Source organism: Dama dama, chromosome 21 (assembly GCF_033118175.1).
Source record: "Dama dama isolate Ldn47 chromosome 21, ASM3311817v1, whole genome shotgun sequence".
Classification (NCBI taxonomy): domain Eukaryota; kingdom Metazoa; phylum Chordata; class Mammalia; order Artiodactyla; family Cervidae; genus Dama; species Dama dama.
The window spans coordinates 16,392,797-16,418,522 of NC_083701.1; the positions used below are offsets into that span (position 1 = coordinate 16,392,797).

General features: G+C 40.6%; 1 protein-coding gene across 2 annotated transcripts in view; it reads right to left on the reverse strand.

Moving 5' to 3' along the window:
* Positions 1-839: 839 nt before the first annotated feature.
* FER1L6 (fer-1 like family member 6) overlaps positions 840-25,726 on the reverse strand; it is a 169,563-nt gene continuing 144,676 nt past the window's right edge. For both annotated transcript variants that reach the window (XM_061123247.1, XM_061123246.1), the window contains 7 exons: positions 24,590-24,732; positions 21,631-21,719; positions 21,078-21,176; positions 17,296-17,537; positions 15,384-15,547; positions 5,292-5,392; positions 840-3,482 (listed from right to left, as the gene is read on the reverse strand). In XM_061123247.1, coding sequence (XP_060979230.1) covers positions 3,299-3,482; positions 5,292-5,392; positions 15,384-15,547; positions 17,296-17,537; positions 21,078-21,176; positions 21,631-21,719; positions 24,590-24,732 — 1,022 coding nt within the window. In that variant the 3' untranslated portion in view covers positions 840-3,298. The remainder of the gene's footprint in view (positions 3,483-5,291; positions 5,393-15,383; positions 15,548-17,295; positions 17,538-21,077; positions 21,177-21,630; positions 21,720-24,589; positions 24,733-25,726) is intronic.

Below are 25,726 nucleotides of genomic sequence, written 5' to 3' on the forward strand. Positions count from 1 at the left end.
CTTAGAAGTGGTGCAGGGCTTTAACTGTTACACGGTGCCTGGCATCTTCCCGGACCAGGGATCAAGCCCTTGTCTCCTGCATTGGCAGACAGGCTCTTAACCACTATACCACCAGGGGAGTCCTAAATTTTTAAAATTCTTAAGCTGTAGTTCCTTTAAGGCTAGCTGTGCACAGTTGGCCTAGAACATTATTTTATTTTATTTATTTATTTTCTACACAGGATAGGCCATGAATGATAATCTATATGTAAAACACCAGACAGAGCTGATTCCAAAATGATCCTCATTAACCATTGCTCCTCACACGTTTCTTATAGCACCATCTGATCTAAAAGTGTTTCAAATACTTTTGCTTTTCAGCATTCAATATAACATCAAAGAAAATTTGAGCTGTATTTAACTTAGAAGAATTTCCCATTTTTATTGTTTTTATTGTGGATTGAACAATGTGTATTGTTTCGTCAAGTGCTGACTTTGCATTTCACTGTCCAGAATCCAGCAGGAAGCATGATACTTTCCTCCCAAATCTGTCCTAAAAATAAAGTTGTTCTTTTGCTTTTCAACATCGCCGCAAACGTGTGTTGTGCTTTTCCCTAAACTTCATCCATGAAAAACACATTCCTTACTTAGTGTTCTTCTTAGACAAACCATAATCTGGAGATAAACAATATCTTGAAGAGGTTCTGGATACAAAATCCATGGCAACAAGAGGCTGCGTTTATCTTACCTCTGGTGTATCCCACTGCTATGCACACAAGGGACGCTCAATAAATAGTTTTAAATGAACATCTTTAAATTTATAATTGTTTATTAAACATTTGATGTTAAAAACAAAGCATATTTATTTTAGAAGTCTTAGGAAAAATAGAGAAACAAGAAGGGAAAGAAAAGATACTGCTACTTAAAGTGAAAGTGAAGTCGTTCAGTCGTGTCTGACTCTTTGTGACCCCATGGACTATAGCCTACTAGGCTCCTCTGTCCATGGGATTTTCCAGGCAAGAGTAGTGGAGTGGGTTGCCATTTCCTTCTCCAACTGCTATTTAAAGATGACCACTATTAACACTTTGGCATATTCCTCCAGACATTTAATGTATGCATATGTACATATTTTTCTTTTTAAATCATGCTATACATAGTTTTTTTTTTTAATTTACAATGTACTCAATGTATATATTCCATGCCATCAAGTAATTTGAGCTATGTCATTCTTGATGTCTGTTATTTCATAGTAAGAATGATCCATAGTTTATGTAACTAATCACACTAGGAAACATCCTCATGCTATAAATGCTCTAGTTTTTAGCACTTTAAGAAAATAGGACATATGTTTACTAAGGAGTGAGTGTTTAGAATTTAGGGAACAACACTAATACTTCAATCTTTTATGAATCAGGAACATTCTAAATGACTTCTCATGTGGAAGTAACATGCGTCATTTTACAGAAATAACACATGTGTGAAGTGAACTGAAAGTCGTTCAGTCGTGTCCAGCTCTTTGCGACCCCGTGGACTATGGAGTCCATGGAATTCTCCAGGCCAGAATACTGGAGTGGGTAGCCTTTCCCTTCTCCAGGGGATCTTCCCAACCCAGGAATCAAAGCCAGGTCTCCCTCATCGCAGGCAGATTCTTTAGCAGCTGAGCTATGTGTAAGACTATCTAAAGAAAACAGTAGCCCCAGTGCTTCTGGTGTCGAGAGGGGAACCCCAATCCAGCTTCCTCCATACCACCAAATGGCCCCTCAAGAAAGAAAGAAAGAAACGGTTGCCATACTTATTCGTGTTTGAGGCCAAACATTCCCATTCTTTTGTTTCCTATTTCACCTGAGAACGCTAGTCCCTCACTTCCGCTCCCTGCTTTAGATGGGATGGCAGATCTAGACTGTGTTACTTTGAAGATCAAAGATTTAATTTAAGAAAAACTGACCCCATCTGACAAGTGTATTGGGTGTTGTTTCTAATACTGCTTTTGAAATTAATCTGTGCTTAAGAGTCATGACAGAACCCACCATATATGGTGGTAAGACTGAATAATGCAAAGGATGGTTATTCACATCACGGTGTAGGGCTAGGGGAACACCATATTTGGTGGGGATTATATATCTGACTAAAGAGAATTCCTACTGGTCTCATGGAGCTCCCATCCTATTCACACATACCTAGAATCATATTTTAATTCCCACTTGGAAATTGCCATATGCTAAATCCATTTAGCATAAACACAAATGGACTTCTCCAGAACTCACTACTACTACTGAGCATGTTCTACAAGCATTTAATGGAGAACCAGCAACATCTCCTTTTTAGATGGGACTTTCAATGATAAAGTATTTTAAGTGGTATATATAAAGTTTATTCCTAGACAGCTTCTCAGCCTGAATAACTGAATGTGTCCTATAAACTGTAAGGATTAAAACAAGGTTAAGATATATGGGTCAGGTGGTCTGGTATTCCCATCTGTTTCAGAATTTTCCACAGTTTATTGTGATCCACACAGTCAAAGGCTTTGGCATAGTCAATAAAGCAGAAATAGATGTTTTTCTGGAACTCTCTTACTTTTTCAATGATCCAGCGGATGTTGGCAGTTTGATCTCTGGTTCCTCTGCCTTTTCTAAAAGCAGCTTGAACATCTGGAAGTTCACGGTTCACATATTGCTGAAGCCTGGCTTGGAGAATTTTGAGCATTGCTTTACTAGTGTGTGAGATGAGTGCAATTGTGCGGTAGTTTGAGCCTTTCTTTGGGATTGGAATGAAAACTGACCTTTTCCAGTCCTGTGGACACGACTGAGCGACTGAACTGAACTGAACTGAAGATATATGGGACAGGTTAAACATCTAGTAATTTGCTAAAATGCTTTTAGTTTAATTTGCAGTAAAAAAATTTACTTAATACTTAAAAAGAAGTGTTTCCAATAATATCTGAGACCTAGAATTAAACTCAGAATAAAACCAAATATGGAAAGAAAATATTCACCTAAGTCAATTTGAGGTCACCAGTGATTACTATAGGGTAAAGGAACCATTATTTCATGCTGCCCATGGGCAAAACCATGACTTAAGTCTTTTCAGTTGGAAAAGGGGGTAGCAGGGGTTGAAGTAGGGAGGGACTGTTCCTCTCCAATTTCCTCCAAGAAGAGCTGATGTGTCTTTAGTTATAGGGAGTGACTCTTAGGTCTTTGGGTTTACCCCCTTAGCACCCAGTATGGTGCTTGCACAGAGCACACATTCCTATCTATCTATTTACAGATGAGAAAGAAGAGGGGATCAGCAGAAAGGGAAGGTCTGGATTCCCCATGACTCTCTACGAGCCCCCAACAATTCTTTGGCTGATGGCTCCCGGCAAGGTATAGATGAAGAGGACCAGGAAGATGATGAGGATGATCAGAATGAAACCGATGATGATGTACTTCTTGTAATTCCTCCAGATGAGGTGGTACAGGCACTTGAAGGGGCTCACGAACCAAGAGAAGGAGGTGTTCGGGCGGCTGAGAAGGAAGCAAGAGAAGATCAGGGGAGGTGCCAGGTTGTTAACACATAGGAATCTCAAGATCTCAGGAAGGATTTCTGACTCTCAGTTTTGCGAGGACCCACAACGAGAGGCCTGAAAATGGGAGAAGACCATGTTGTCTTCAAGCAGGAGCAAGCTAACTTTTTATGTGATAATGATTCCTCAACATTCTAAAGAGTGGTCCTGAGGAGGGCAAGAGCCTAGTTAGAACCTAGCCAGAGAACTGAAAGCCCTCTGTCTGCCCTACCCTGACCAGTTCAAGCCTCACCTCTTCCATGAAGCCCTCCCTGACTACCCCAGTCCACAATAATTCCTCTTGTTCTGAATTCCTACCTCACTCATTGCTTGACCTACCCTCTTTTTGAACCTAATATGTGTTTTCCACACTCTGATAACTATTTTATGAATCTGTGTGCCCTCCCTAAATAGACTGAAAGCTTCTGGAAGGCAGAGTTTATATATTATATTTCTCTGGTGTTCTTCAAAGTGGTTTTTTTTTTAAGTAGGTACAGTAGCTTAATAAATAATTTTGAATTAATGAAGCAACCGTTATGTTCCCAACACTATGATAGATTAAATACAGGTGCAAAGAAGGGAATACCTACTCATCAGGAGACACTTGGGGTCCAGGGAGGAATAAGATAGCTGTAATTTGAGAGGGTATTTTGTGTACATATTTCATATCTATCAATATATATATGTTTACTTTTTTAACTTTTTTTTTTTTTTTTAGTTTTTCTGATTTGGACCATTTTTAAAATCTTTATTGAATTTGTTTCAATATTGCTTCTGTCTTATGTTCTGATTTTTTTACCACAAGCCATGTGGGGTCTTAGCTCCCAACCAGGGATCAAACTCACACCTTCAACACTGGAAGGTGAAGTCTTAACCACTGGACCACCAGGGAAGCCCCGTGTGTTTACTTTTTAATTGATATATAACCATGGTTTAAACTGAATATGGTAATCCTTGCTGCTAGTAATTCTACTTCTGGAAATTTATTTTAAGTGATAATTTATAAAGGGGAAACATTTTTATCATATTATAATAATGGAAAAAAGTGGAAGTAAAATAAACATCCAACTATGGGATGGCAACCAACTTAAATATGGGTATCGAGTCTCTGAACATTTCCACAACCATTAAAAAAAATCCTCTGACAATCATGGCAACAAGATAAAATTTTTCAGCCAAGGATAAGTGAAATATAAAAATAATTTTGCAAAAAAAATAATTTTGCATGCATGATTAGAGAAAGACTAGGAAAAAAATTCATGTGAAACTCACATTTGCATACAAAATTAGTTGAAAAAATATATGAAATTATTCTGGAATTGCTTATTTGGTAGTATTATGAAAAAGTATCCTTTCCATTTGCCAGATACTAAGATTTTTGGAATATTTTTCAATTATAGAACCATGCCAATAAAGAATCAGCCTGCAATGCAGGAGACACGGGAGACCTGGGTTTGATCCCTGGGTTGGGAAGATCTCCTGGAACAGGAAAATGGTAACCCACTCTAGTATTCTTGCCTGGAGAATCCCACGGACAGAGGAGCCTGGTGGGCTATAGTCCATGGGGTTGCAAAGAGTTGGATACGACTGACTGACTAAGCACAAACAAAACAAAAAGAACCAAAAACTACATGAATCGGACCTATTGACTCCTCCCCACTTCTTGCTTCTCCTCGAGGGATGTTTTGGAGAAATGCTTGCATCCACTGATACGGGGACCACAGAGGGCCTTTCCCGTGTCTGATCCCCTCGCCCCCATGACTTCACTCACTTGGGCTTGTCCAGGGGCTCTGGCTCTTTTCGGGCTTTTCCAACAGGATTTTTCTCAGCTTCCTCTGCCGTCACGAGGTGGAACTCGGCTTCAACCTTGCCCTGCACAGACAAAACTCTCAGTTTCTAGTCACAAAGCGCTGCGGGGTGGGGGCTGGGGGGGAGGGCAAGGCCAACTTTCTAGAAGAACTGTTATCATGTGGGAGAACGCCAGGAAGGATTTTGACTACCCAGCTGCTTTATTTCGAGGAAATATTATCTTTTTGGTCCTGGGAGAAGCCATTTTTACGATGGACAATAAAAGTCCTGAAATAATGTTACTCGACTTTTGTGAGGTCCCATGTGTACACATAGACACACAGATTTCACTTGTAATCATTTAATATCTGTAGAAGCAATATGAATTATAGAAAATAGAAAAGGGGATTAATTACTTGAGTAGTAAACCCTTTTGAATCTGCTACCATCTTTCTTGTCTGTCAATGACTCTCAAGCGGAGCTGGGTATGTATGGACCTACATTTGCCAAATGGCTTTTCTGTCATCCTTGTTTTTGTTGTGCCCTCTAAGTGTTTTAGAATTATCCTTTTATTCTAGCACTCTCTTCCCTTCTCTTCCCTCAGGGAGAAACAGTCTCTTTGGTTTGAAAATTGTGAATCATAAGCCTCTTCAGAGCACCGTACCAAGGTTATTGACAGGGATGTAAGTCTTGGGTTATCAAAGGATGAGACAGGACTTCTGTAAAAGGTGAGAGTCATTCTTTCTTGCTCATTCACTACTTTTGGAGGCTCCCTGTATACCAGGCACTGTTCTCGGCCCTGGGGACTTAATGATTAAGAAAAATAGGATCCTTGATCTACTAGAGCTCCTGTTCTTGGTGGAGGAGACACTCTCTCCTGCTCCTTTGGTTTTGTGGATCAAGATTCAAGGTGAGGGACTTCCCTTGTGGTCCAGTGGTTAAGACTCCATGCTTTCAATGCAGAGGACACAGGTTTAATCCCTGGCCAGAGAATTAAAGTCCCACATGCTGTGTGATGTGGCCAAAAAAAACAAAATTAGAGAAGATTCAAGATGATAGGAGGGACACAGAAGTGGCAGGAGACTGGAGCAACATCAAGGAATTTTAGCACCTATGTTTGCTGTCAAGTTTGCCTTTCTGAATCCCGTGTGGATGGGGCATTACCTGACTTTTGAGGTTGATTTCTTACCCAGTAAAAAGGTCTAAGGTTCTAATGAACCAATGATCTAGTGTTAACTTATTTATTCTTTCTGAAAAAGCCAGGGTTTCTTCATACATATATATATATATTTCATTCTTATTTATTTATTATTTTTTTGTGCTGGGTCTTCATTGCTGCATGGGCTTTTTCTCCAGGTGCAGTGAGTGGGGCTGCTCTCCAGCTGTGGTAGGCAGGGGTCTCACCGCGGTGGCTTCTCTTGTGGAGCACCGGCTCTAGCTCGCGCGGGCTTCGGCAGGTGTGGCACATGGGCTTAGAGTGCACCATGGGTTGTGATTCCCAGGCTCTAGAGCACAGGCTCGACAGCTGTGACCTGTGGGCTTAGATGCTCCGCGGCATGTGGGCTCTCCCCAGATCCGGGATCAAACCTGTGTCTCTTGCTTTGGCAAGTGGATTCCTTACCACTGAGCCACCAGGGAAACCCAAGCCAGGGCTTCTTAACAAACAGGTTTAGTTGCTGGCAGCCACAAAAATGTAATCATGGGAGAAATTAGAGAGAAATAGAGTATTTGGGGTGAGTGTGGGTCCCTTGGTTGGGAAGAGCCCCTGGAGAAGGGAAAGGCTCCCCACTCCAGGATTCTGGCCTGGAGAATTCCATGGACTGTATAGTCCATGGGGTCACAAAGAGTCAGACACAACTGAGTGACTTTCACTTTCACTTTTTTTTTCACTTTTTTGGAGCAGGCACAGAGAGATACTCTCATGGCTGTCTGAATTAGTAAAGAAGCACAGTGGGCTTTTATTACAAGTGAAGTCATGAGTTCAAATCTAGGTAGACTCATCCATTCTTTAGACTAGCACTGTGACCCAACTCAGAAGGGATTAAATTCATATGACCCAGAAATAGTCCTTAAAAATATGTGTATGTATACTCATTCCTATTGAGAAATTTTGGCTCCATCAGCAATGACTTGCACATAAAGGGACTAAGGAAATACTTGGAAAGAAAGAATATAAAGCTTTTATCCATTCTTGTCACTCCTCTATACATCTTTTAACAGCACAATAATAGCAATATAACTCTAACTGTAATTGCAATGCTTTATTGAATGCTTGTTTTGCCCCAGATTTGTTTTTTTGTCTATAATCTATCTATCATAGTGACTAGCAAAGTAGGTCTCCTTTATACAGATAGAGAAATAAAGCCATAAAAGTCAAATAACTTTCCCAAGGTCCCACAGGCAATTAGATAACCAACTGGAATTTGAACCAAACTCTGTATGATTCCAAAGTTCATGCTCTTTCCTTTATAGCAAGCTGCCTTCCAATTGCCAGATAATTGGACTAAAATTTTTATGAGACCCTTCCCAGCTCTAACATGAGATGATTCTATGATTGCCTTCATCATTGCCACCTAAAGGTGTTTGTCTTCTTGGGCCTTAGTCTCCTCAACTATCAAATGGCCAGAGCCTCTTTAAAGCAACTTGGCTCTAACTTTTAGGTTTCATGAGATGCAGAGTTAGAGCTTAGGATAACCGTGTAAGATTTCATGGCTGGAATAAACCCAAGAAGCCAGTTCCCAATGCCTGGCAGAGAGGGCTTCCAATCTGCAAGATAAGACCCTCTGGCTGGTCTCCAGAGGTTTTTCAGCAATGATCTGGGCTCCACTGTGCAACACTTTTATGTGCTAGGAGCCTCATTCAACTCCTCTATACTTAACAGAGCTTAAGAGTCACTAACCAACTGCTGGGCTCCAGAATGTTTGGAACAGAGGACAAAATCCAATGGAGAACAAGTGAGTATGACAGTGAAGGGATCACAGGTGCCTTTTTTTCTTCATTGATTAACAATAAGCTTAGCTAGAGTGTGTATAACTTGCATGGTGGTGTATTATTCCATTTAAACCACTTGACAGCTTGGCAAAATAGATGACATTTTTATTCTCAGTTTACAGCCCAGGAAACGAAGCCTTGATGATATTTGCTAACTTATGTCACAAAACTAGGATTTGTACACAGGTCCTCTGACACCAAATCTCATCCTCCACTATTTTGGAAGAAAAGCTATGACAAACCTAGTGTTTTAAAAAGCAGAGACATCACTTTGCTAACAAAAGTGCATATCGTCAGTGCTATGATTTTTTTTAGTAGTCATGTATGGATGTGAAAGTTGGGCCATAAAGAAGTCAGAGCACCAAAGAATTGATGCTTTCAAACTGTGGCACTGGAGAAGACTCTTGAGAGTACCCTGGATAGCAAGGAGCTCAAACCAGTCAATCCTAAAGGAAAGAAACCATGAATATTCATGGGAAGAACTGATGCTGAAGCTCCAATACTTTGGTCACCTGATGTGAAGAGCTGACTCATTGGAAAAGATACTGATGCTGGGAAAGACTGAAGGCAAAAGAAGGGGGCGACAGAGGATGAGATGGTCGGATGGCATCATTGACTCAATGGACATGAGTTTGAGCAAACTCAGGGAGACAGTGACAAATAGGTAAGCCTGGTGTGCTGCAGTCCATGGGGTTGCAAAGAATTGGACACGACTGAGTAGCTAAACAACAACATCTTCTGCTACTTTATGTGTCTAAGTGGTTTCATTCTGTGGAAGAAGTGAACCAGCCTATTCATTTAACAATCAATCAATATGTCTTTTCTGAAATGTTCAAGAAGAATCTCACAATCACTGCCATTCCCCAGCATTAGAATATATTTTTGATGTTAAATGTTGAAAAACACACACTTGCTAGAAAGAGGAAAAATGTTGCACAGATGAGGCCAGATACAAAATAATACACTATGCGTGATTTCATTTAGCTAAAGAAGGCAACGAATCAATTGATGAGGTTAGAGGTCAGGATAGTGGTCAGGACAGAGGCATGAGGGGTCTGGGTCACTGGAGAGCTTCTGCTTCTTTGTCTAGGTACTGATGGGAGTGTCCAGTGTGTAAAAATGCATGGTTGGTGCGTTTTTCTAGAATGTATATTACTCTTTTCTGTATGTAAACATATTATGTATTAATAAAATTGGCTTTAAAAAGAAAAGAAAAACATGTTTTTGACTTCCATCTAATGGCTGGCCTTCAGTAACAGGGGATAGTAGGGCAAGGCATAGCATAACACAGCACAGGAATTGAGTGAGTAGGATTTTGTGCAGACAAATTTATATCTGAAATCAGATTCTACCACTTACTAACTGTGTGACCTTGGGTGAGTTACCTGCCCGCTCTGAATCTTACTCATCTGGGGATGTTAATAGCATGTACCCCATAAAGTTGCTTTGAAAAATAAATAACACTTATACTGTGCTCACCCCAGTGCTTGGTGAATATTAAACTCTTAAAAAATCATAGTTCTTACCTTCAACACTACTTCATGGACAGAAATGCATAATTTAATGAGAAATATATTCTGCTTATTCAGAAAACTCTCAAAAAAATCCCAAGGACCCATATTCTCACAGAAAAATTTTAAAAGAAAAAAAAAAGGAGGCAGAGGATATGAAATGAATTCTGCCCAAGTCATAGGAGTCATCAGCTAATATTATGAAGAGCCTCGACCCCGCTTCACTGCCCTGCCTGAGTGGGCATGAAGGGTTTATCTGGCATCACAAAGGCAACAGGGGGAAGGTGTTTCCTGACACAGTCTGATAAATGCTGCTCCTCATTCCATATCTCTCCACACAGAGGCCATATCCTATTTCAATTATCAGTATTCAACCAAGCACCAAGGAGAAGCTTTAAGCTAATAATATCCTCCCAATGTAATTTTAAATCAGAGTTGGAAAGAGTGGACGCTTTGAGAGACTATCTGTTAACCTAATGACATCTATGGATGGAAGAAAATGATAAGGAAAGGTCCTGACAAGACTAGATTTGTGGTATCGCGGCCATTGCTTATGGGCTTCACACTTCACTGAGCCCCGAGGGTGGAAGCTGGGGGAGGCCAAGAAGTGATTCTGTTGAGGTTGGATATGCTGTCTTCAGCAATAATGATTGCTCTTTAAACACAACCTTCACTTGTATAAGATGAGGCATTCTCATACATTAATGGTGGGAATGTATGCTGGTTAAATCCTTTAGAAAGAGGAATACATATATACACAATACATACATATACACATGAAAGTGAAAGTTGCTCAGTCATGTCCAACTCCTTAGGACTCCATGGGCTATACAGTCCATGGGATTCTCCAGGCCAGAAAACTAAAGTGGGTAGCCTTTCCCTTCTCCCGGGGATCTTCCCAACCCAGGGATCGAACCCAGGTCTCCCACATTGCAGGCAGATTCTTTACCAGCTGAGCCACAAGCGAAGCCCACATACCCATATATATGTACATGCACATATGCATGTGTGTGTGGCTGTGTGCATTACAGTACATGATCATACTCTGGACCTAGGAACTCCATTTATCGATAGCTAATTTAAGGAAATAATTCAAAACTCAGTAAAAGCTTTAACACAAAACACATAATCATTATTCTTCTGGATATTCAAATTGTCCTATTTGTTATAATGAGATGTCTCAGGGTCACATTGCATTTATCTGCCCCTGACCTGGAGCCAGCCATTTCCCCAAAGATATATGGATTCTTTTAGTAGGAATTGGTATTTACAAACAAGTGTCAGGGTGCTAGGGATCTTGTTTGCTACTGGGTTAGAAAAAATAATTTTAAATTCATGAGTCAATGATGATACAAAAAAAATAAAGCAAGAGAAAAAAATCTCATTTACCACCACTAAGTATGAATCTTACACTAATTCTTGATTCAAAAACTTGGTAGTGAATGGAGAGAATTAAACATTTATCTGATTTTTTTTAGGGGATGTGGTGACTATAATATATATCCATTTGATGAGAAAAAGCTCTTCTTAACACATAAATGCCAACTAATAAATGAAAAACAATGATATAATTAGATAATATATAGATGGATGGATAGATAGATAGCCAGATAGATAGACAGATGATAGATAAAAATGGCTGGGGGCCTATTTGAAAATAAAATAGATCAAAAAGATAAGTAATAGCAACATATCAACTATGACTGAATCTCATTTAAAAAAAAACAGCTAGAAAATACATTTGAGGACAATAGGGTATCTTTTTATAGAAGGAGAAATGAATATGATATGGATATCAAGTTATATTAGACAATAGTATTAATTTATATGTGATGATGGCATTATAGTTATGTAAGAGGATTTCCATATTCTCAGGATATGTACATGGAAGTATTTAGGGGTTAAGTGTTAGAATGTCTACAACTTACTCCTAAATGGTTCAGCCAATGTATGTGTGTGTGTATCTATACCTATACGTATATATATATATATACACACACATATATATACTCACATATAGAGGTAAAATAAATATGGCAAAGTATCAACAAATGCTGATTCTAGATGGTGGGTATATGACTGACTGATCCTTGTCCTAGTCAACTTTTCTGCACACTTAAATTTCTTTAAGTGAACACATGTTGAGGAAAAACACATGATTTAACTGTGGCATTTCTATTTTGAGAATATAAAGAGTTAATCATATTCATAATACTATGTAGAGGAATGCTTATTATAACATTGAGTAAAACAAAACGAACAAGCCATTATTTTTAACACAGAGTGATCACGACTATATAAAATTAACCAAAATCTATATATATCGGGAATAACAATATGTATTAGCAATTGTTTTTTTGAGTAATGTGCATATGGGCACTATTTCTTCCTTTCTGCATTTTGGTGTCTTTTGAATTTTCTATAAATGCATATAGTATAGTTTGTCTTAAAAACAATGTTCAGGTGAAAAATATCTCCCCTCTCCTGTAGAATCTGAATTTGCCATGTACTCTTCAGATAGTTTGTCTGTCTACAGGTCTCCTCAGCTAAACTGAATTTCTGGATGGCAGGAATGTGTCTTATTGATTGCTGAGCCTTTAGTGCCTAGCTTATGAGTATGTAGCCGTAGTAAATGTTGACAACTGTTTTTTTTTGCACTAAACTGAAGGCAAAGAAACCTCTCTTTTAATTTTAGTTATTATGCTCTTGGGACTTACCTGGGCTACCTACCTGTAGACTCACAAGATTAACCTATAAAAGAAACTCATCTTCATCTCCTCAAAGAGTGATTTCTTTGAAGGTTGCTTTTAGCAGGATAATAAGATGCATGATGCAATGTGTTTAATGAAAAACGTGTTCTATACATATTCCCGTTCCTTCACCAAAGGATGCCCATGCTTTTGTAATTCCATTTGGAGCTGTTTTTCACTCATTATCCATATTCCACACTAGAAGCTGTGTGATCCAAGTCTCTCAATTACACCACTTGGGTGTACAGATAAGTGGCTTTAAAAATAAGCCTGGCAGGTGGCAGAGCCCATAAACAAACCCCTCCTGGCTGCTGGTAATTGGAATAAGAGGACAGTGATGTTCTGACTGCTGTCTTCAAGGCACAGGAGGGGAGTTTACGCAGAGTTGGAAATAGAGAATGTCTTTGCTAGAAACACATCTTGGAGGTACCCAGTCTAAGCTACTCATTTTACAGGCATGGAAACTGTAAAAATGAGTAGACAGAAATCTCAATTTAAATAGAGTGGAGAGATCAGAAAAGGGGCCTCTCATGTCCTATGCGGATAGCAGAACCTAACAGGAAGAAGAAAGACTTCCTCTTCTCGCCTGGTTTATCCAGGCGAGCTTATCCAATGAGAGACAGTCAGGACTCTGCCAATGAAAAGCCACAGATTCTTTGTTAACTATAGCACTCCCAGCTTCCTTTTTCCCTCCATAAAAGAGTTCTGTCCATTGTTTTGCTGGGGACTTGCACATGGCTAGCCATGGTTGTAGATCTTGAACTGCAGTTCTTTGTTAATCCCAAATAGCCTGTTTCTGCTGGAGAAATAGCTAGCAGTCTACTGTTGGAGCATGTATCAACACTTTATACCTTTTTGTGGTTAAATTTTATTCCACTGTATGGATATACCTGATGGTGACATATTTAAAGCCACTTAAAACTCAAAATGGAGTAACTATGGTTCAGGCATCCAAAATGGATGCCAGGTGGTTTTGTGGATGCAAGTTCCTAAATCATTGAGAACTTCAACCTTCTGAATTGTATCAAATTCTAAGACACCACTCAGTTCAGTTCAGTTCAGTCACTCAGTCACTCAGTCACTCAGTCACCCATCACCCATCAAGTTGGTGATGCCATCCAGCCATCTCATCCTCTGTCGTCCCCTTCTCCTCCTGCCCCCAATCCCTCCCAGCATCAGGGTCTTTTCCAATGAGTCAACTCTTCGCATGAGGTGGGCAAAGTACTAGAGTTTCAGCTTCAGCATCAGTCCTTCCAATGAACACCCGGGACTGATCTCCTTTAGGATGGACTGGACTAGCCATCTTCAAAACAGTATCTGCCACCATGCTGCTTCCTGCAACCTTGCAGTTTCAAAGTTCCCCCTCCTTTTGCAACAATATAATCATTTCAAACCCCAACCAATCCTTGCTTAAATAGCACCCTTCTAAAAAAAAAAAAAAAAAAAGCACCCTTCTTGCCAGCTGGGTTTCTGATTAGTAACCAAAAAAATATGCTTAACTTCGTGGTGTTTTACCTTTACCAGGCTCCCTCATATTGTAGTGGAACAGAACACAACTCAAGTGCTTCTTGAATCTGCCTCTCTCTGGCTCTAGTCCCAACAAATTTCAAATAAATGCGTCTTTACTTCAATCAGGTCTGTGTTTCTGAAATTTTTATTAACATATCAAATTTGTTTATCCATTCATCAGTTGATAGACATTTGGATGGCTCCAATTTGGGGTATTATGAATAACATTGCTATGATCCTTCATTTCTGAACTCACCCATTCATCGATTAGTTCATTAACTGAGCATCTATTATGTGCTAAGCCATGAAGCTTGGAATGGAGTGCAGAGACTGCCACATAGTAAAACCTCAGTGCATCCTTGAGGGGACAGGAAAGAAGGAGCCTGCTTGAATCCTCATTCTTCCGATCCCATCTCACAGAGGGGACTGAAGTGAGAATGGAGGGAAGAGAAAGCCTCCAAGAAAGCACACTAGAACTAGACCCCATGGAGTCAGGTCAGCAGCTGCCATTTACCCAGGTAGGCTCAAAGAAATCCTTGTCTTGCCCCCACTGAGCCTGTAAAACAGAGAGAGACTGAGAACTCAGTCTCTATCTAGACCTGCGACCTGAAAGGTCCTGACTTGGGTTTGCTTTGACCTCTGGGCACTAAGAGCAAAAGGGAGAACACGCTCACCCCAAGACAAGGACAGAAGCGAAAGGGGGCCATCCATGCGGTCCTGGCCCCTTTTCTCGACTTCACTGAGCACTGGAGTCCTCCATCCTCCCTTACGCAGGAATGATGGGGGGGCTCAAAGAAAGGGTAAGAGAAACTTTCTTCCCACTACTTGTGAAATGTCTGAACTCCTACAATATGTGCCACGCAGGATGGAGCAAGATGGCAAGTTGGGAAAGGGGTGAATGGCTCTCCTTTCTGCCAGCATCCTCTGGAGCAAGTTTTAAAAGGATGGATTACTTTTTAAATTGAGTTTTTCATTTGAAGGTGAAGGCATGAAGCATTTGCATTAAAATTGCACATTCGTCAGGAATGTATGCATAATTTCAAGAGATGTCGAAAAAAAATTAATGCCAGGGGCATATGTTCAAGCCAAGAGCATGGAAACCCACCCTGACATAGATTGCTATTAAATCTAGCATGCCGAAATACGGAGGGCTTAATGCATTTATAAATTTTTCAGAATTCTTCCTTCTCAGCAGAACCTTTGCCCTAAAGGGCTCTCTGTCATTTCAAGTCATTTTTCTTGAAGTTTACAAAATGACTCATTTAAAGAGCATGGGTCCTCTGCCTGCCCCACCCCCACGCCACCTTCACTTACTGTGAGTTCTTTGCTTTTAGCAAAAGGCCACCAGCCCCGCACACGCTTTTGCTGGAATATGGAAATCTTGTTCTCCTCACTTGCATTTTCAAATTTGGTGAGATCACAGGCTTTGGCAGACTTCGCTGCTCGGGGGAAACTATTGAGGTTCATCTCCAGGGAGCCTGTGAAGAGATGCCCTTAATGGGTTAGGGAAGGGCTTTAAAATCCATCATTATCCTCATTCACCCAAGCATTGATCTATCCTCTCACTGGTCATTCAATCAGAACCACAAGGGATCAATAGCTTGTGCTAGGTATCTGCGACACAAATATGACCAAGACATGGTTATTGCATTTAAAGCTTTAATAATGTGGCAGCACACCAGGACTTGCCTGGCAGTCCAGTGGCTGGGACTTTGTCTTCCAGTGCAGAAGGTGTGGGTTCGATCCCTGGTCAGTGAGCTAAGATCCCACATGCCTCGCGGCCCAAAAGCCAAAACATAAAACAGAAGCAATATCATGGCAAATTCTATAAGGACTTTAAAAAGTGGTCCACATTAAAAAAAAAAAAAGTATTAAATAAAAGAAAGTAACGTGGCAGCAAGTAGAAGACCAGGGCAGAGCTACCGTATGTAACTTTCAAGCCTCAGTTTCTGATGTCATCTGCTGGGCCTCTTCTCTGTTCCCCGAGTATGATCTAGATTCTGTGTCTACCCTCTGAGCTTTTCCCTGCCTTAGCACCGATCAGCCTGTAAGAACCTCCTCCCCCCATCACCCCTCCCTCTCTGGGTCCCCTGAACTCCTCCAGGCTGGGGACTAAGTCTTACTGTCCTGGTAACAACTCTTCCAGTACCTTCGTGGGTTCTCAACAGTGAATTTTCTCTTTTAAGAATATTTATATACAGTCTTTAGGGGGTTAGTTTCCACTCACAGTTGTTATAAAATATTCGCCGTATTTCCTTAGTTGTGTAATCCATCCCGGAGCCTATCTCACACTCAATGGTTTGTACCTCCCACACCCCCACCCCTGGGATGCCCCTCCTCCCTTCCCTCTCCCCACTGGTAACCCCAAGTTTATTCTCTGTATATGTGTGTCTGCTTCTATTTGGTTGCATTCACTAGTTTTCAACAATGTCTTTTCAACAAGTAAATAAGTCATAAGAGAATGCCATGAGATGATATTATATTTCTCTCTCTTTAATAACCTTTCCTATGGCAAAAGTAATATTTGTTAAATGTGGACACTTAGAATGTGTACATAAGCAAAAAAAAAAAAAAAAAAAATTATGTAATCCTACCTCCCAAAAGTTGACCACTGCCTTACTTATTAGTTCATATCCTCATGTCAGTCTTTCTGTCTCTTTGGCTGTCTCTGACTCTTTCTGCTATACAAATAAACACACTGTTTTTTTACCAAAAGGGGATTTTTTTTTTACATACTTCTTTCATTTAATGCACCTTGCCTAACTATCCAACTGATTAAATATTCTAATATTTTAATGGCTGCAGGGTTGTTACTTATTGAGCACTACTATGTATGAAACTCTGTACTTTGCTTTTAGATTATCAAATATATAGCTCCCAATACCCTCTGAAGTATATAATATTATTATTCCCATTTTACAACGGAGGAAAACTGAGGTACAGAGGAGACCAGTAATTAGCGCAAAATTTAATAGCTTCTTAGCACTGGAGCAAAGATCAATTTAAAGTTTCTTGAATATGTATCTTTTACCATAGGGATGTACCATAACTTACGGGGTCAATTACCTTATATGAAGGGACTATTTGGAATGTTCCAATATTTTGCTATCAAAATTATTAAACAGCATTGAAATGATTATTTGTGGAGCAAACTCAGACTAAGCTCTCCAGAAGTTGGGATAAAACCCTCAACATTAATATGACTTTGATGAAGTCTCTACCTTACCCAGAAAATCATCTGAAGACAGCCTTTCAAAATCCCAAACCTGGAGCACCAACACAGCTGGTGTCTTACACTCCATCTTCTCTAACGAAAATATATTCTCCCTCTTGGAAATGACCATTTGCTTCTCTGCTGGGAGATACTGAAACGGAAATAGAAAGCGCCAGTTGAAGTTCCCCTCTCCGGTCAGGGAGTTGTAATGCACGTCTGTCTCCTGCTTGTCATCTTCCAAACCCTTTAACCACCTGAATGAAGACAGAGAAATAATTAAACACTCTGAGCACATTATTCATGCATCAGCATCATCAAGAGCGATTGAAATGGTTTCATTGTGGTCATGGATCATAGCTTTAAAATTATGATATAGTTAGATTCAGATGGATATTTCCATTGACTCTGAAAGCGATAAATAGGGATCAAAGGGCCTGAAGCAGAAAGAAGACTCTCATTCTAAGTCAGTTTAGGGAATTGTCTTTAGTAGTTCTTGAGTAGCTCTGAAGCCTCATGCAATAAAGAGGGAAAACTCAGGAAATGTGAAATGAAAGTTTAATATGAGTTTCTTCTCACCCTGGGAGACTTCTTGATGGGGGAGGGGGCATTTCCACACCCACTATATTACATTGCTCTGTTACACAGATAAGTTGTCTAAACTCTCTGTGCCTGTGTTGCATCTGGAACATGGAAGCAAGCACAGAATCTAGTTCATGGTAATTCTGAGGAATTACATGAGATAATATATGTCCAGAGTTTTGTGTACTCCAAATGATCTATTATGTTATTTCCTCTTAGTATTATCTGGTCTTTCTCTTCCATGCTGAGTATAAAGTAAGCTATAATGAATACATTTTCCTCTAGTATTTTATCCATGGCTAACTAACTCTTGAGAAAATATGTACTTTAAGTTCAAACTGATTGATAATGCAATACCACTTACTTTCTGAAAGCAAATATCCCTTCCTCTACCCCAAACTACCCCAGAGCAGACAAAGATCCTTCTCTTCTGAGAAGAGTGGTACCACTCAAGGTAAAGGCACAATTATTTAGGTAGGGGTACCTTTGTTTAGCTAAAGATGGTGCTCGGCCAGTCAAGGTATGTGTGGTATCTGTTATGAGGCAAGGGCTGAGGCAGATGCTAGGGGGTGATGTGGAGCAAGCAGAGGTGATCCTTGCCTTTGTGGAGGCACCGTCATGGAGGGGAGAGGATGGAGGGATGTGGGTGGGGTGGAAGAAGTCACCAGTGAGGGATATGCAAAGGCCCTATGGAAGAAGAAGTTAGGACACATTCTAAGACAGGAGTGAAGCTCAGTGTGACTACAGAAGGCAAGGGGGAGAACTGATCCAGTGAGATGATAGGTAGCAGCTCATCATATGTGATATTTTAGGACTTATGAGAGATTTTAGATCCTTGTCCAGAGAAAACAGGATGTCGTTAAAGGGTTTTAAGTACAGGACTGATGTGATCAGATTGTGTTTTTAAAAGATAACTCATTTTTCAATGTGGAGAACCAATTATTGGAGGTAGGAATGAATATGCTACTGCTAAGTCACTTCAGTCGTGTCCGACTCTGTGCGACCTCATAGATGGCAGCCCACCAGGCTCCCCCATCCCTGGGATTCTCCAGGCAAGAACACTGGAGTGGGTTGCCATTTCCTTCTCCAATGCATGAAAGTGAAAAGTGAAAGTGAAGTCGCTCGGTCATGTCTAACTCTCAGCAACCCCCCAGGAGCCTACCAGGCTCCTCCATCCATGGGATTTTCCAGGCAAGAGTACTGGAGTGGGTTGCCATTGCCTTCTCCAAGAATGAATATAGACAGACCAATTCAAATAGTATTGACCCCAGCAAGAAATGATGGAGAAAAAGACAATGATGGTGGAGCTTTCCTGGTGGCTCAGTGGTAAAGAATCTGCCTGCCAAAGCAGGAGATGTGGGTTCGATCCCTGGTCCAGGAAGATCTCACATGCCTTTGAGCAGCTAAGCCTGTGCTCTAGCGCCCAGGAACCGCAGTTGCTGAAGGCCACATGTCCTAGAGCCTGTGCTCTACAACAAGAGAAGCCACAACAGTGAGAAGCCCATGCACTGCAATAAAGAGTAGCCCTGGCTTGCCGCAACTGGAGAAAAATCCACCCAGGAATGAAGACCCAGCACAGCCAAAAATAAATAAATATATAAGACTATTAAAAAAAAAAAAGATGATGATGATGATGTGGTGACAATGAAGAGAATGGATACTGCTGACAGCTATTTGGGACCTAAAATGAATGACTTAATGGCATACCAGAAATGAGAGTGTCAATGAGGAAGATGGTTTCTTGTTGGGGAAGACAAAGATAAAACTGAGAAGAATTTACTGTTTCTGAGATGAGTTTTATCTGAGGGCACATTTTATTGTTGTTGTTAAAAAATCTGTACACTTTATTACAATAATATTTATACTTTATTGTTTGCATTTGAGAGTATACTGAATATTTTGTTTGAAAACAAGTAGTTTATCGAGAAGATTTAGGAAGAGAAGCTCTCTATAGTTATTATTATAGATAACTTCTGTTATTATGATTATTATTCTATTTTTTTAAATCATAGAATGCCTTAGGTTATGCAATATTTATTTTGAAAACCTCTAAATAATTTCTTAACTTCCTCAGAGTTTGTGGAGAAAAAAATTATTTTTTGTTTCTTTGAAATTTTCCTGCTAAAAGAACCACATTCTTTTCTTATTTTTTAAATTGGAGTGTAATTGCTTTACAATGTTGTATAGTTTCTGCTGTGCAACAAACTGAATCAGTTGCCTGTATACATATAACCCCTCCCTCTTGATTAGGGTACATGTTTAAATCATATTGTTTCTGATTCTCTATCACCTCCTCGCCCTCCCTGACTAGGGGCTAAAGGAAACCTGCAAAGGCATTTGTGTCATAGCCAAGATGTAAGAGAGAGATACAAATTATTTCGTTTCCTAGGTCCTAGGTTGGTAAATTTTTTTTTTTATCAAACTAGCAAATGAAAAGGTATAAATTTCAACTTTTGTGTTAGGCTGTGGCTCAGCTGGTGAAGAATCCACCTGCAATGTGGGAGACCTGGATTTGATCTCTGGGTTGGGAAGATGCCCTGGAAAAGGAAACAGCTACCCACTCCAGTATTCTGGCCCGGAGAATTCCTTGGACTGTGTAGTCCATGGGGGTTGCAAAGAATCAGACACAACTGAGCGACCTTGGTTTCACTGTGGGCTTCCCAGGTGGTGCTAGTGGTAAAGAACCTGCCTGCTAATGCAGGAGACGTAAGAGACTCAGGTTCGATCTCTGAATTGGGAAGATCCCTGGAGGAGGGAATGGCAACCCATTCCAGTATTCTTGCCTAGAGAATCCCATGGAAAGAGGAGCCTGGTGGGCTACAGTCCATAGGGTCACAAAGAGTCAGACACACCTGATGCAATTTAGCATGCATGCATATAATCTTAACACTTAGTCTTTCATCAATAGCACTATAGTTCACTACTTCCTGCTGGTGTAAACGTATTTTGAACGTCATTCAAAAAGTTTAGGCAGTCAACATTTAACAGGAAGAGACATTCATATAAACAAATTTTCTCACAAAAATATTCCATGAGATAATCATTCTTAGTAAAATGACCAAATATTTGACAAAGTGACCTTTCTAACAAGGTGAGTAAGAAAGCCTCCTTTTGTGGGGTGTGGGTGGAGTGCCTTCCATGAGGCATAGTTTGGTTGGGGGTTAAAGGGTGAAAAGGAGAAGGAAAGGGTGGATGGAGTTTGCTGATGATCTTACCCTTTAACATAAATATCACTCGATTTTTGTCCTGTGAAAATATTCTCATCCTCCAAAATGACATCTTCTGTGTTCCAGATAGTTACTCTCAGTTCATACCTGGGGTAAGGGAAGGGAGACGTAGGTTGAAGACCCTGGAGGTTGAGTCGATTTGTGTCTATGTGATTCTGGTATTGCTTTGAGTCTATAAGCTTCCTCGACTTTACCAAGTTAAAAATATTAAGACAAGGTCTTCATTCCATCAAAACCAAGTGTTCCAGCTGGAATCATCAAGAATATGAATTTCTCTGAGCAGATCCTCCTTCCATTAACCAACATATTTCAGAATGTGGAAGAATGTTGACACTCAGGGCTCTTACCATAAAACAGGGGCCACTATTTCCATCCCCATTGCTATTATTACTACCACCACTCATCTCCTGATGTAACTGACCAGGTGGAAAGTCAGGCATGATTATCAGGTGTCAGCTGATTGATGTAATGTATCAGACACCAGGTCTTTTAGTCTGAGACCATGGTCTCTTTCCTTGAAGATGAAGTTGCAACTACTTACCCTTTGGGTTTCCTTGGCGAAATGTCAACAGGAGGTCCAGGCTGAGGCATATCTTCAGGAAACATATCCACCCACATCTGCAGACGGCCCTTGTTAAGAAAAGAAGACACTAGCTTTTTTGGGGAAAGTGTGGTTACCACGTGGACACTGACCATTCACAGTTTTAACAGATCCCTTTACGAGGGTTGAGTCTCTGGTGGCTCAGATGGTAAAGAATCCACCTGCAATGCAGGAAACGTAAGAGACTCAGGTTCAGTCCTGGGTCAGGAAGATCCCCTGGAGAAGGCAATGGAAACCCGCTCCAGTATCTGTGCCTGGAGAATTCCGTGAACAGAGGAGCTTGGTGTGCTACAGTCCATGGGGTCGCAAAGAGTCGGACATGACTGAGCAACTAACACTTTCACTTCACTAGGAATAGTTATGAGGTAAATATAATATAATATTATTATCCATACTGTTTTTAGAATATTTGTTGACAAAGACAGAACTTACATTTTTATTAAAAATTAGAGCATATATCTAAAGAAGGGCAAAACTTACTAAGCACCTACTATGTGGTAGATGCAGCCCTGTGCAATTGAAAGCATTATCTCATTAATTCCTCCAATATCTCCACTAGGTAGAAATTCCTACTTGGCAGATGAGAAATGTCTTGCACATATTTACACAGGCAATGCTGACTCTATAGAGACCTGGCTTTTCTTACCAACCCCTAAGGATTACAGAGATTCTACTGTCAGAAGTATCATGCTTCGTTGCCTCCAATGTACCTTAACATCCACTAGCTCCACCAGTGCTCACCCCTAGCCATGAGAAAGTAAGGTTCAGAGAAGTCAAAGAAATTATCAAAAGTCCTATGGCTAATTAGTGATAGAATAGGACCTTCCATCCATTGCTCTGGACTCCATACACCAAAATTTACCCTGTTTCAAGGGATTTGAAAGCCCAGATGGGAAGAAGGTCCAGTGGATTCTATGTTCAGCTCCGTTGTGTGTACGCTAAGTGCTCTGTCAGCTCAGGCGAGAAGGTGAGTGATCAGCAAAGGCTGGGATGGTCAGGGAAGATTTTATATGAAGTAAGTGGGGCTGTCAACAGAGTGGGGAGGAGTCGTAGGATTTGGGTGAAGGAGGAGCTTTGGCTAGGGGGACAAAAAGAGCATTTCCAGAGGAAGGGACAATGTAAGCAAAGAGCTAGCATTTGGGAAGTGATGAACCAATTCTGGGCTTCCCTGATAGCTCAGTTGGTAAAGGATCCACCTGCAATGCAGGAGACCCCAGTTTGATTCCTGAGTTGGGAAGATCCACTGGAGAAGGGATAGGCTACCCACTCCAATTCAATGAAGGATTATATTCCTAGGGTCTCTAAAGAGACATTATGTGCTCAGTGGCTCAGCTGTGTCTGAGTCTTCGCAACCCCTTGGACTGTAGCCCACCAGGCTCCTCTGTCCATGGACTTCTCCAGGCAACAGACATTAACATTCACCATTAACCAAGAAGCCACATGTGACAGGTAAAATGAGGGATACCAGTAACCAAAAGATTTCAAAGATCTGGGAGTAAATCTTAAGAAATAACCATAAGCTTCTACATTTGATAAAAGTGTATTCTTTTCAGACACCCACACACATCCTATCAGTAGCTTTATATTCCACCATGGCTGGGATAGCAGTGTGGGTCTTCTTGCCCCATTATAGTCAAGCTCACTTGCTTTGCCCAGACTACACAGTGAGTGAATTCAGAGCTGGGACAGAACCAGGGACTCAAGCTGTCTGGGTTAAATCCCAGCTCTCTGTTGTGCTGTTCTTAGTTGCTCAGCCATGACTGACTCTTTGTGACCCCATGGACTGTAGCCCACCAGGCTCCTCTGTCCATGGGGATTCTCCAGGCAAGAATACTGGAGTGGGTTGCCATGCCCTCCTTAAGGGGATCTTTCCAACCCAGGGATTGAACCCAGGTCTCCTGCACTGTAGGTGGATTCTTTACCATCTGATCCACCAGGGAACCCCAAGAACACTGGAGTGGGTAGCCTATCCCTTCTCCAGGGGATCTTTCCAACCCAGGAATTAAACAGGGGTCTCCTGCATTGCAGGCAGATTGTTTACCAGCTGAGTAACTTTGTGCAAGTTACTTAAACTCTCCTAACCTCAATTTCTTAAAAGTAAGGATCATAATAATTTCATCATGAGGCAATATTAAGAAATAAGGCTTAGGTGACCCCTATACCTCTGTTTGTCTAGGAAAACCCTGGCGTGGGCCCTTTGTAGCAGCTTAATTATTAATAATGCCCTCTTTTACTCTTAAAATGGCCATAATATGGATAAATATATCCTTGAGTGATATATCCTAATTGAGTGATATTATTTCCATAAGGAGTCTAGGACATTAAAAGTTTCTTAATAAAGTTATTTTCTTTTCCCTTCCAACTGATAACCCAGATCTCTAGTTATCTTCCACACAGCTTGTTTTTGCTAATTCTTCAAGATAAGCCTCCATCTATTGCCTCTCTGGGAAAACTAGCGGGCTGTGTGGTTACTAATAGATTTTGGACAAGTTCTTGGGTACATTAAATGGGTTTTGAACTTTCTTAAATGCCAATATTCTTCTGAAAGAATTTGATTACCCAAATCATAAAAAGGAAAGAGCAATAAATCCAACTCTGATTTTAGGGCAGGGTTTCTCAATCTTAACATTCACTTGGGGCTGAATAATCTTTGTTGTAGGGGGCTGCCCAGTACAAGATAGGATGTTTAGCAGCATCTCTGGCCTCTTCCCACTAGAAACCAGTAGCACCTTCACCCACCTGAGACAACCAAGAATACTGATATTTCAGACATTGCTAAATGTCCAGGCTAGGAGGGGGAAAATTGTCCCTGGTTGGGAACCATTACTATATGGCACAAAAGATTAACTTTTAGGGCAAAAGTCTCATTTGTTGGGGATGAACATTTCTTGGCCACTACCTGCTCCATTCCGGGCTTATCCCTGTGGTACAGTGGCCGTGTTTCTATGTGCTCAGGAACCAGCCTACACCCAACCTCGGGAATATCCTCCCAGGAGTGTAAAACCCTGAGGGCCAAGTGCTCATACGACTCCACCGTCTCATCTGCACGGAAGAGAGAAAAATAAAGAGACTTGTCAGATGCATGTTCCTGTACGGGGGCAGTGATGAACTGTCATGCATTCTCAAACACTTCCTTAAAGGTTTATTTAAATATACAAGTAGAGAGAAAATATACAGGTAGAGAGAAGAGATAGCAAAAAAGAAATAGGACAAATAACATGGAAAGAGGTGGGAGTAGAGTGGTAGGAGGGGGAAAGAGATTGAAAGTTAAGAGAGTGAATCTATCTATGAAATAGAAATAGACTCACAGACATAAAGATCAGACTTGTGGTTGCCAAGGGGGAGGGGGCTAAGGGGAGGGATGGACTGGGAGTTTGGGTTTGGTAGATGCAAACTTTTATGTTTAGAATAGGTCCTACTGTATAGCACAAGGGACTATAGTCAATCTTCTGGGATAAATTATGTTGAAAAAGAATATTTTTAAAATGTATATATGTGTATAACTGAGGAGAGACTTTGCTGTGTATCAGAGACTGGCACAATGCTGTAAATCAACTATACATCAATTTAAAAAATAAATTAATTAAGAAAAAATTTAAGAGATTGGGAAATGAGATGGGTTGACCAGAGGACTCAGAGCACAGTCAGGGTCTTGGAGTACAGGACTCCCTTCACCCCTTGAATCAGACTCCTTCAGTCTATGAATCACAAACTTGGCTTAAGGGGCAAGAGAGGGTACTTTTTCTGGAGACATAAAGCTATTTGCTAACACTATAGTGGGAGAGGGCCTGAGGGATCAGAGTGGCCCTAAACAAGGTGGTGAAATAGACATAATATGTGCTCATTGATGTCTTATGACTCTTATCATTATTGCTTGAGATCTCTCACTCCTACCAACACTTACTCAGGGAAAAGACTCTCTGCTCTATCATTTTATTTTTAAAAAAGGTAATTCATGATAAAAACTATTGGTAGAAAAAATACTTGCCAAATAAGACAAAAATTGTTGAAAGAATAAAATCTTCTTGACAAACTT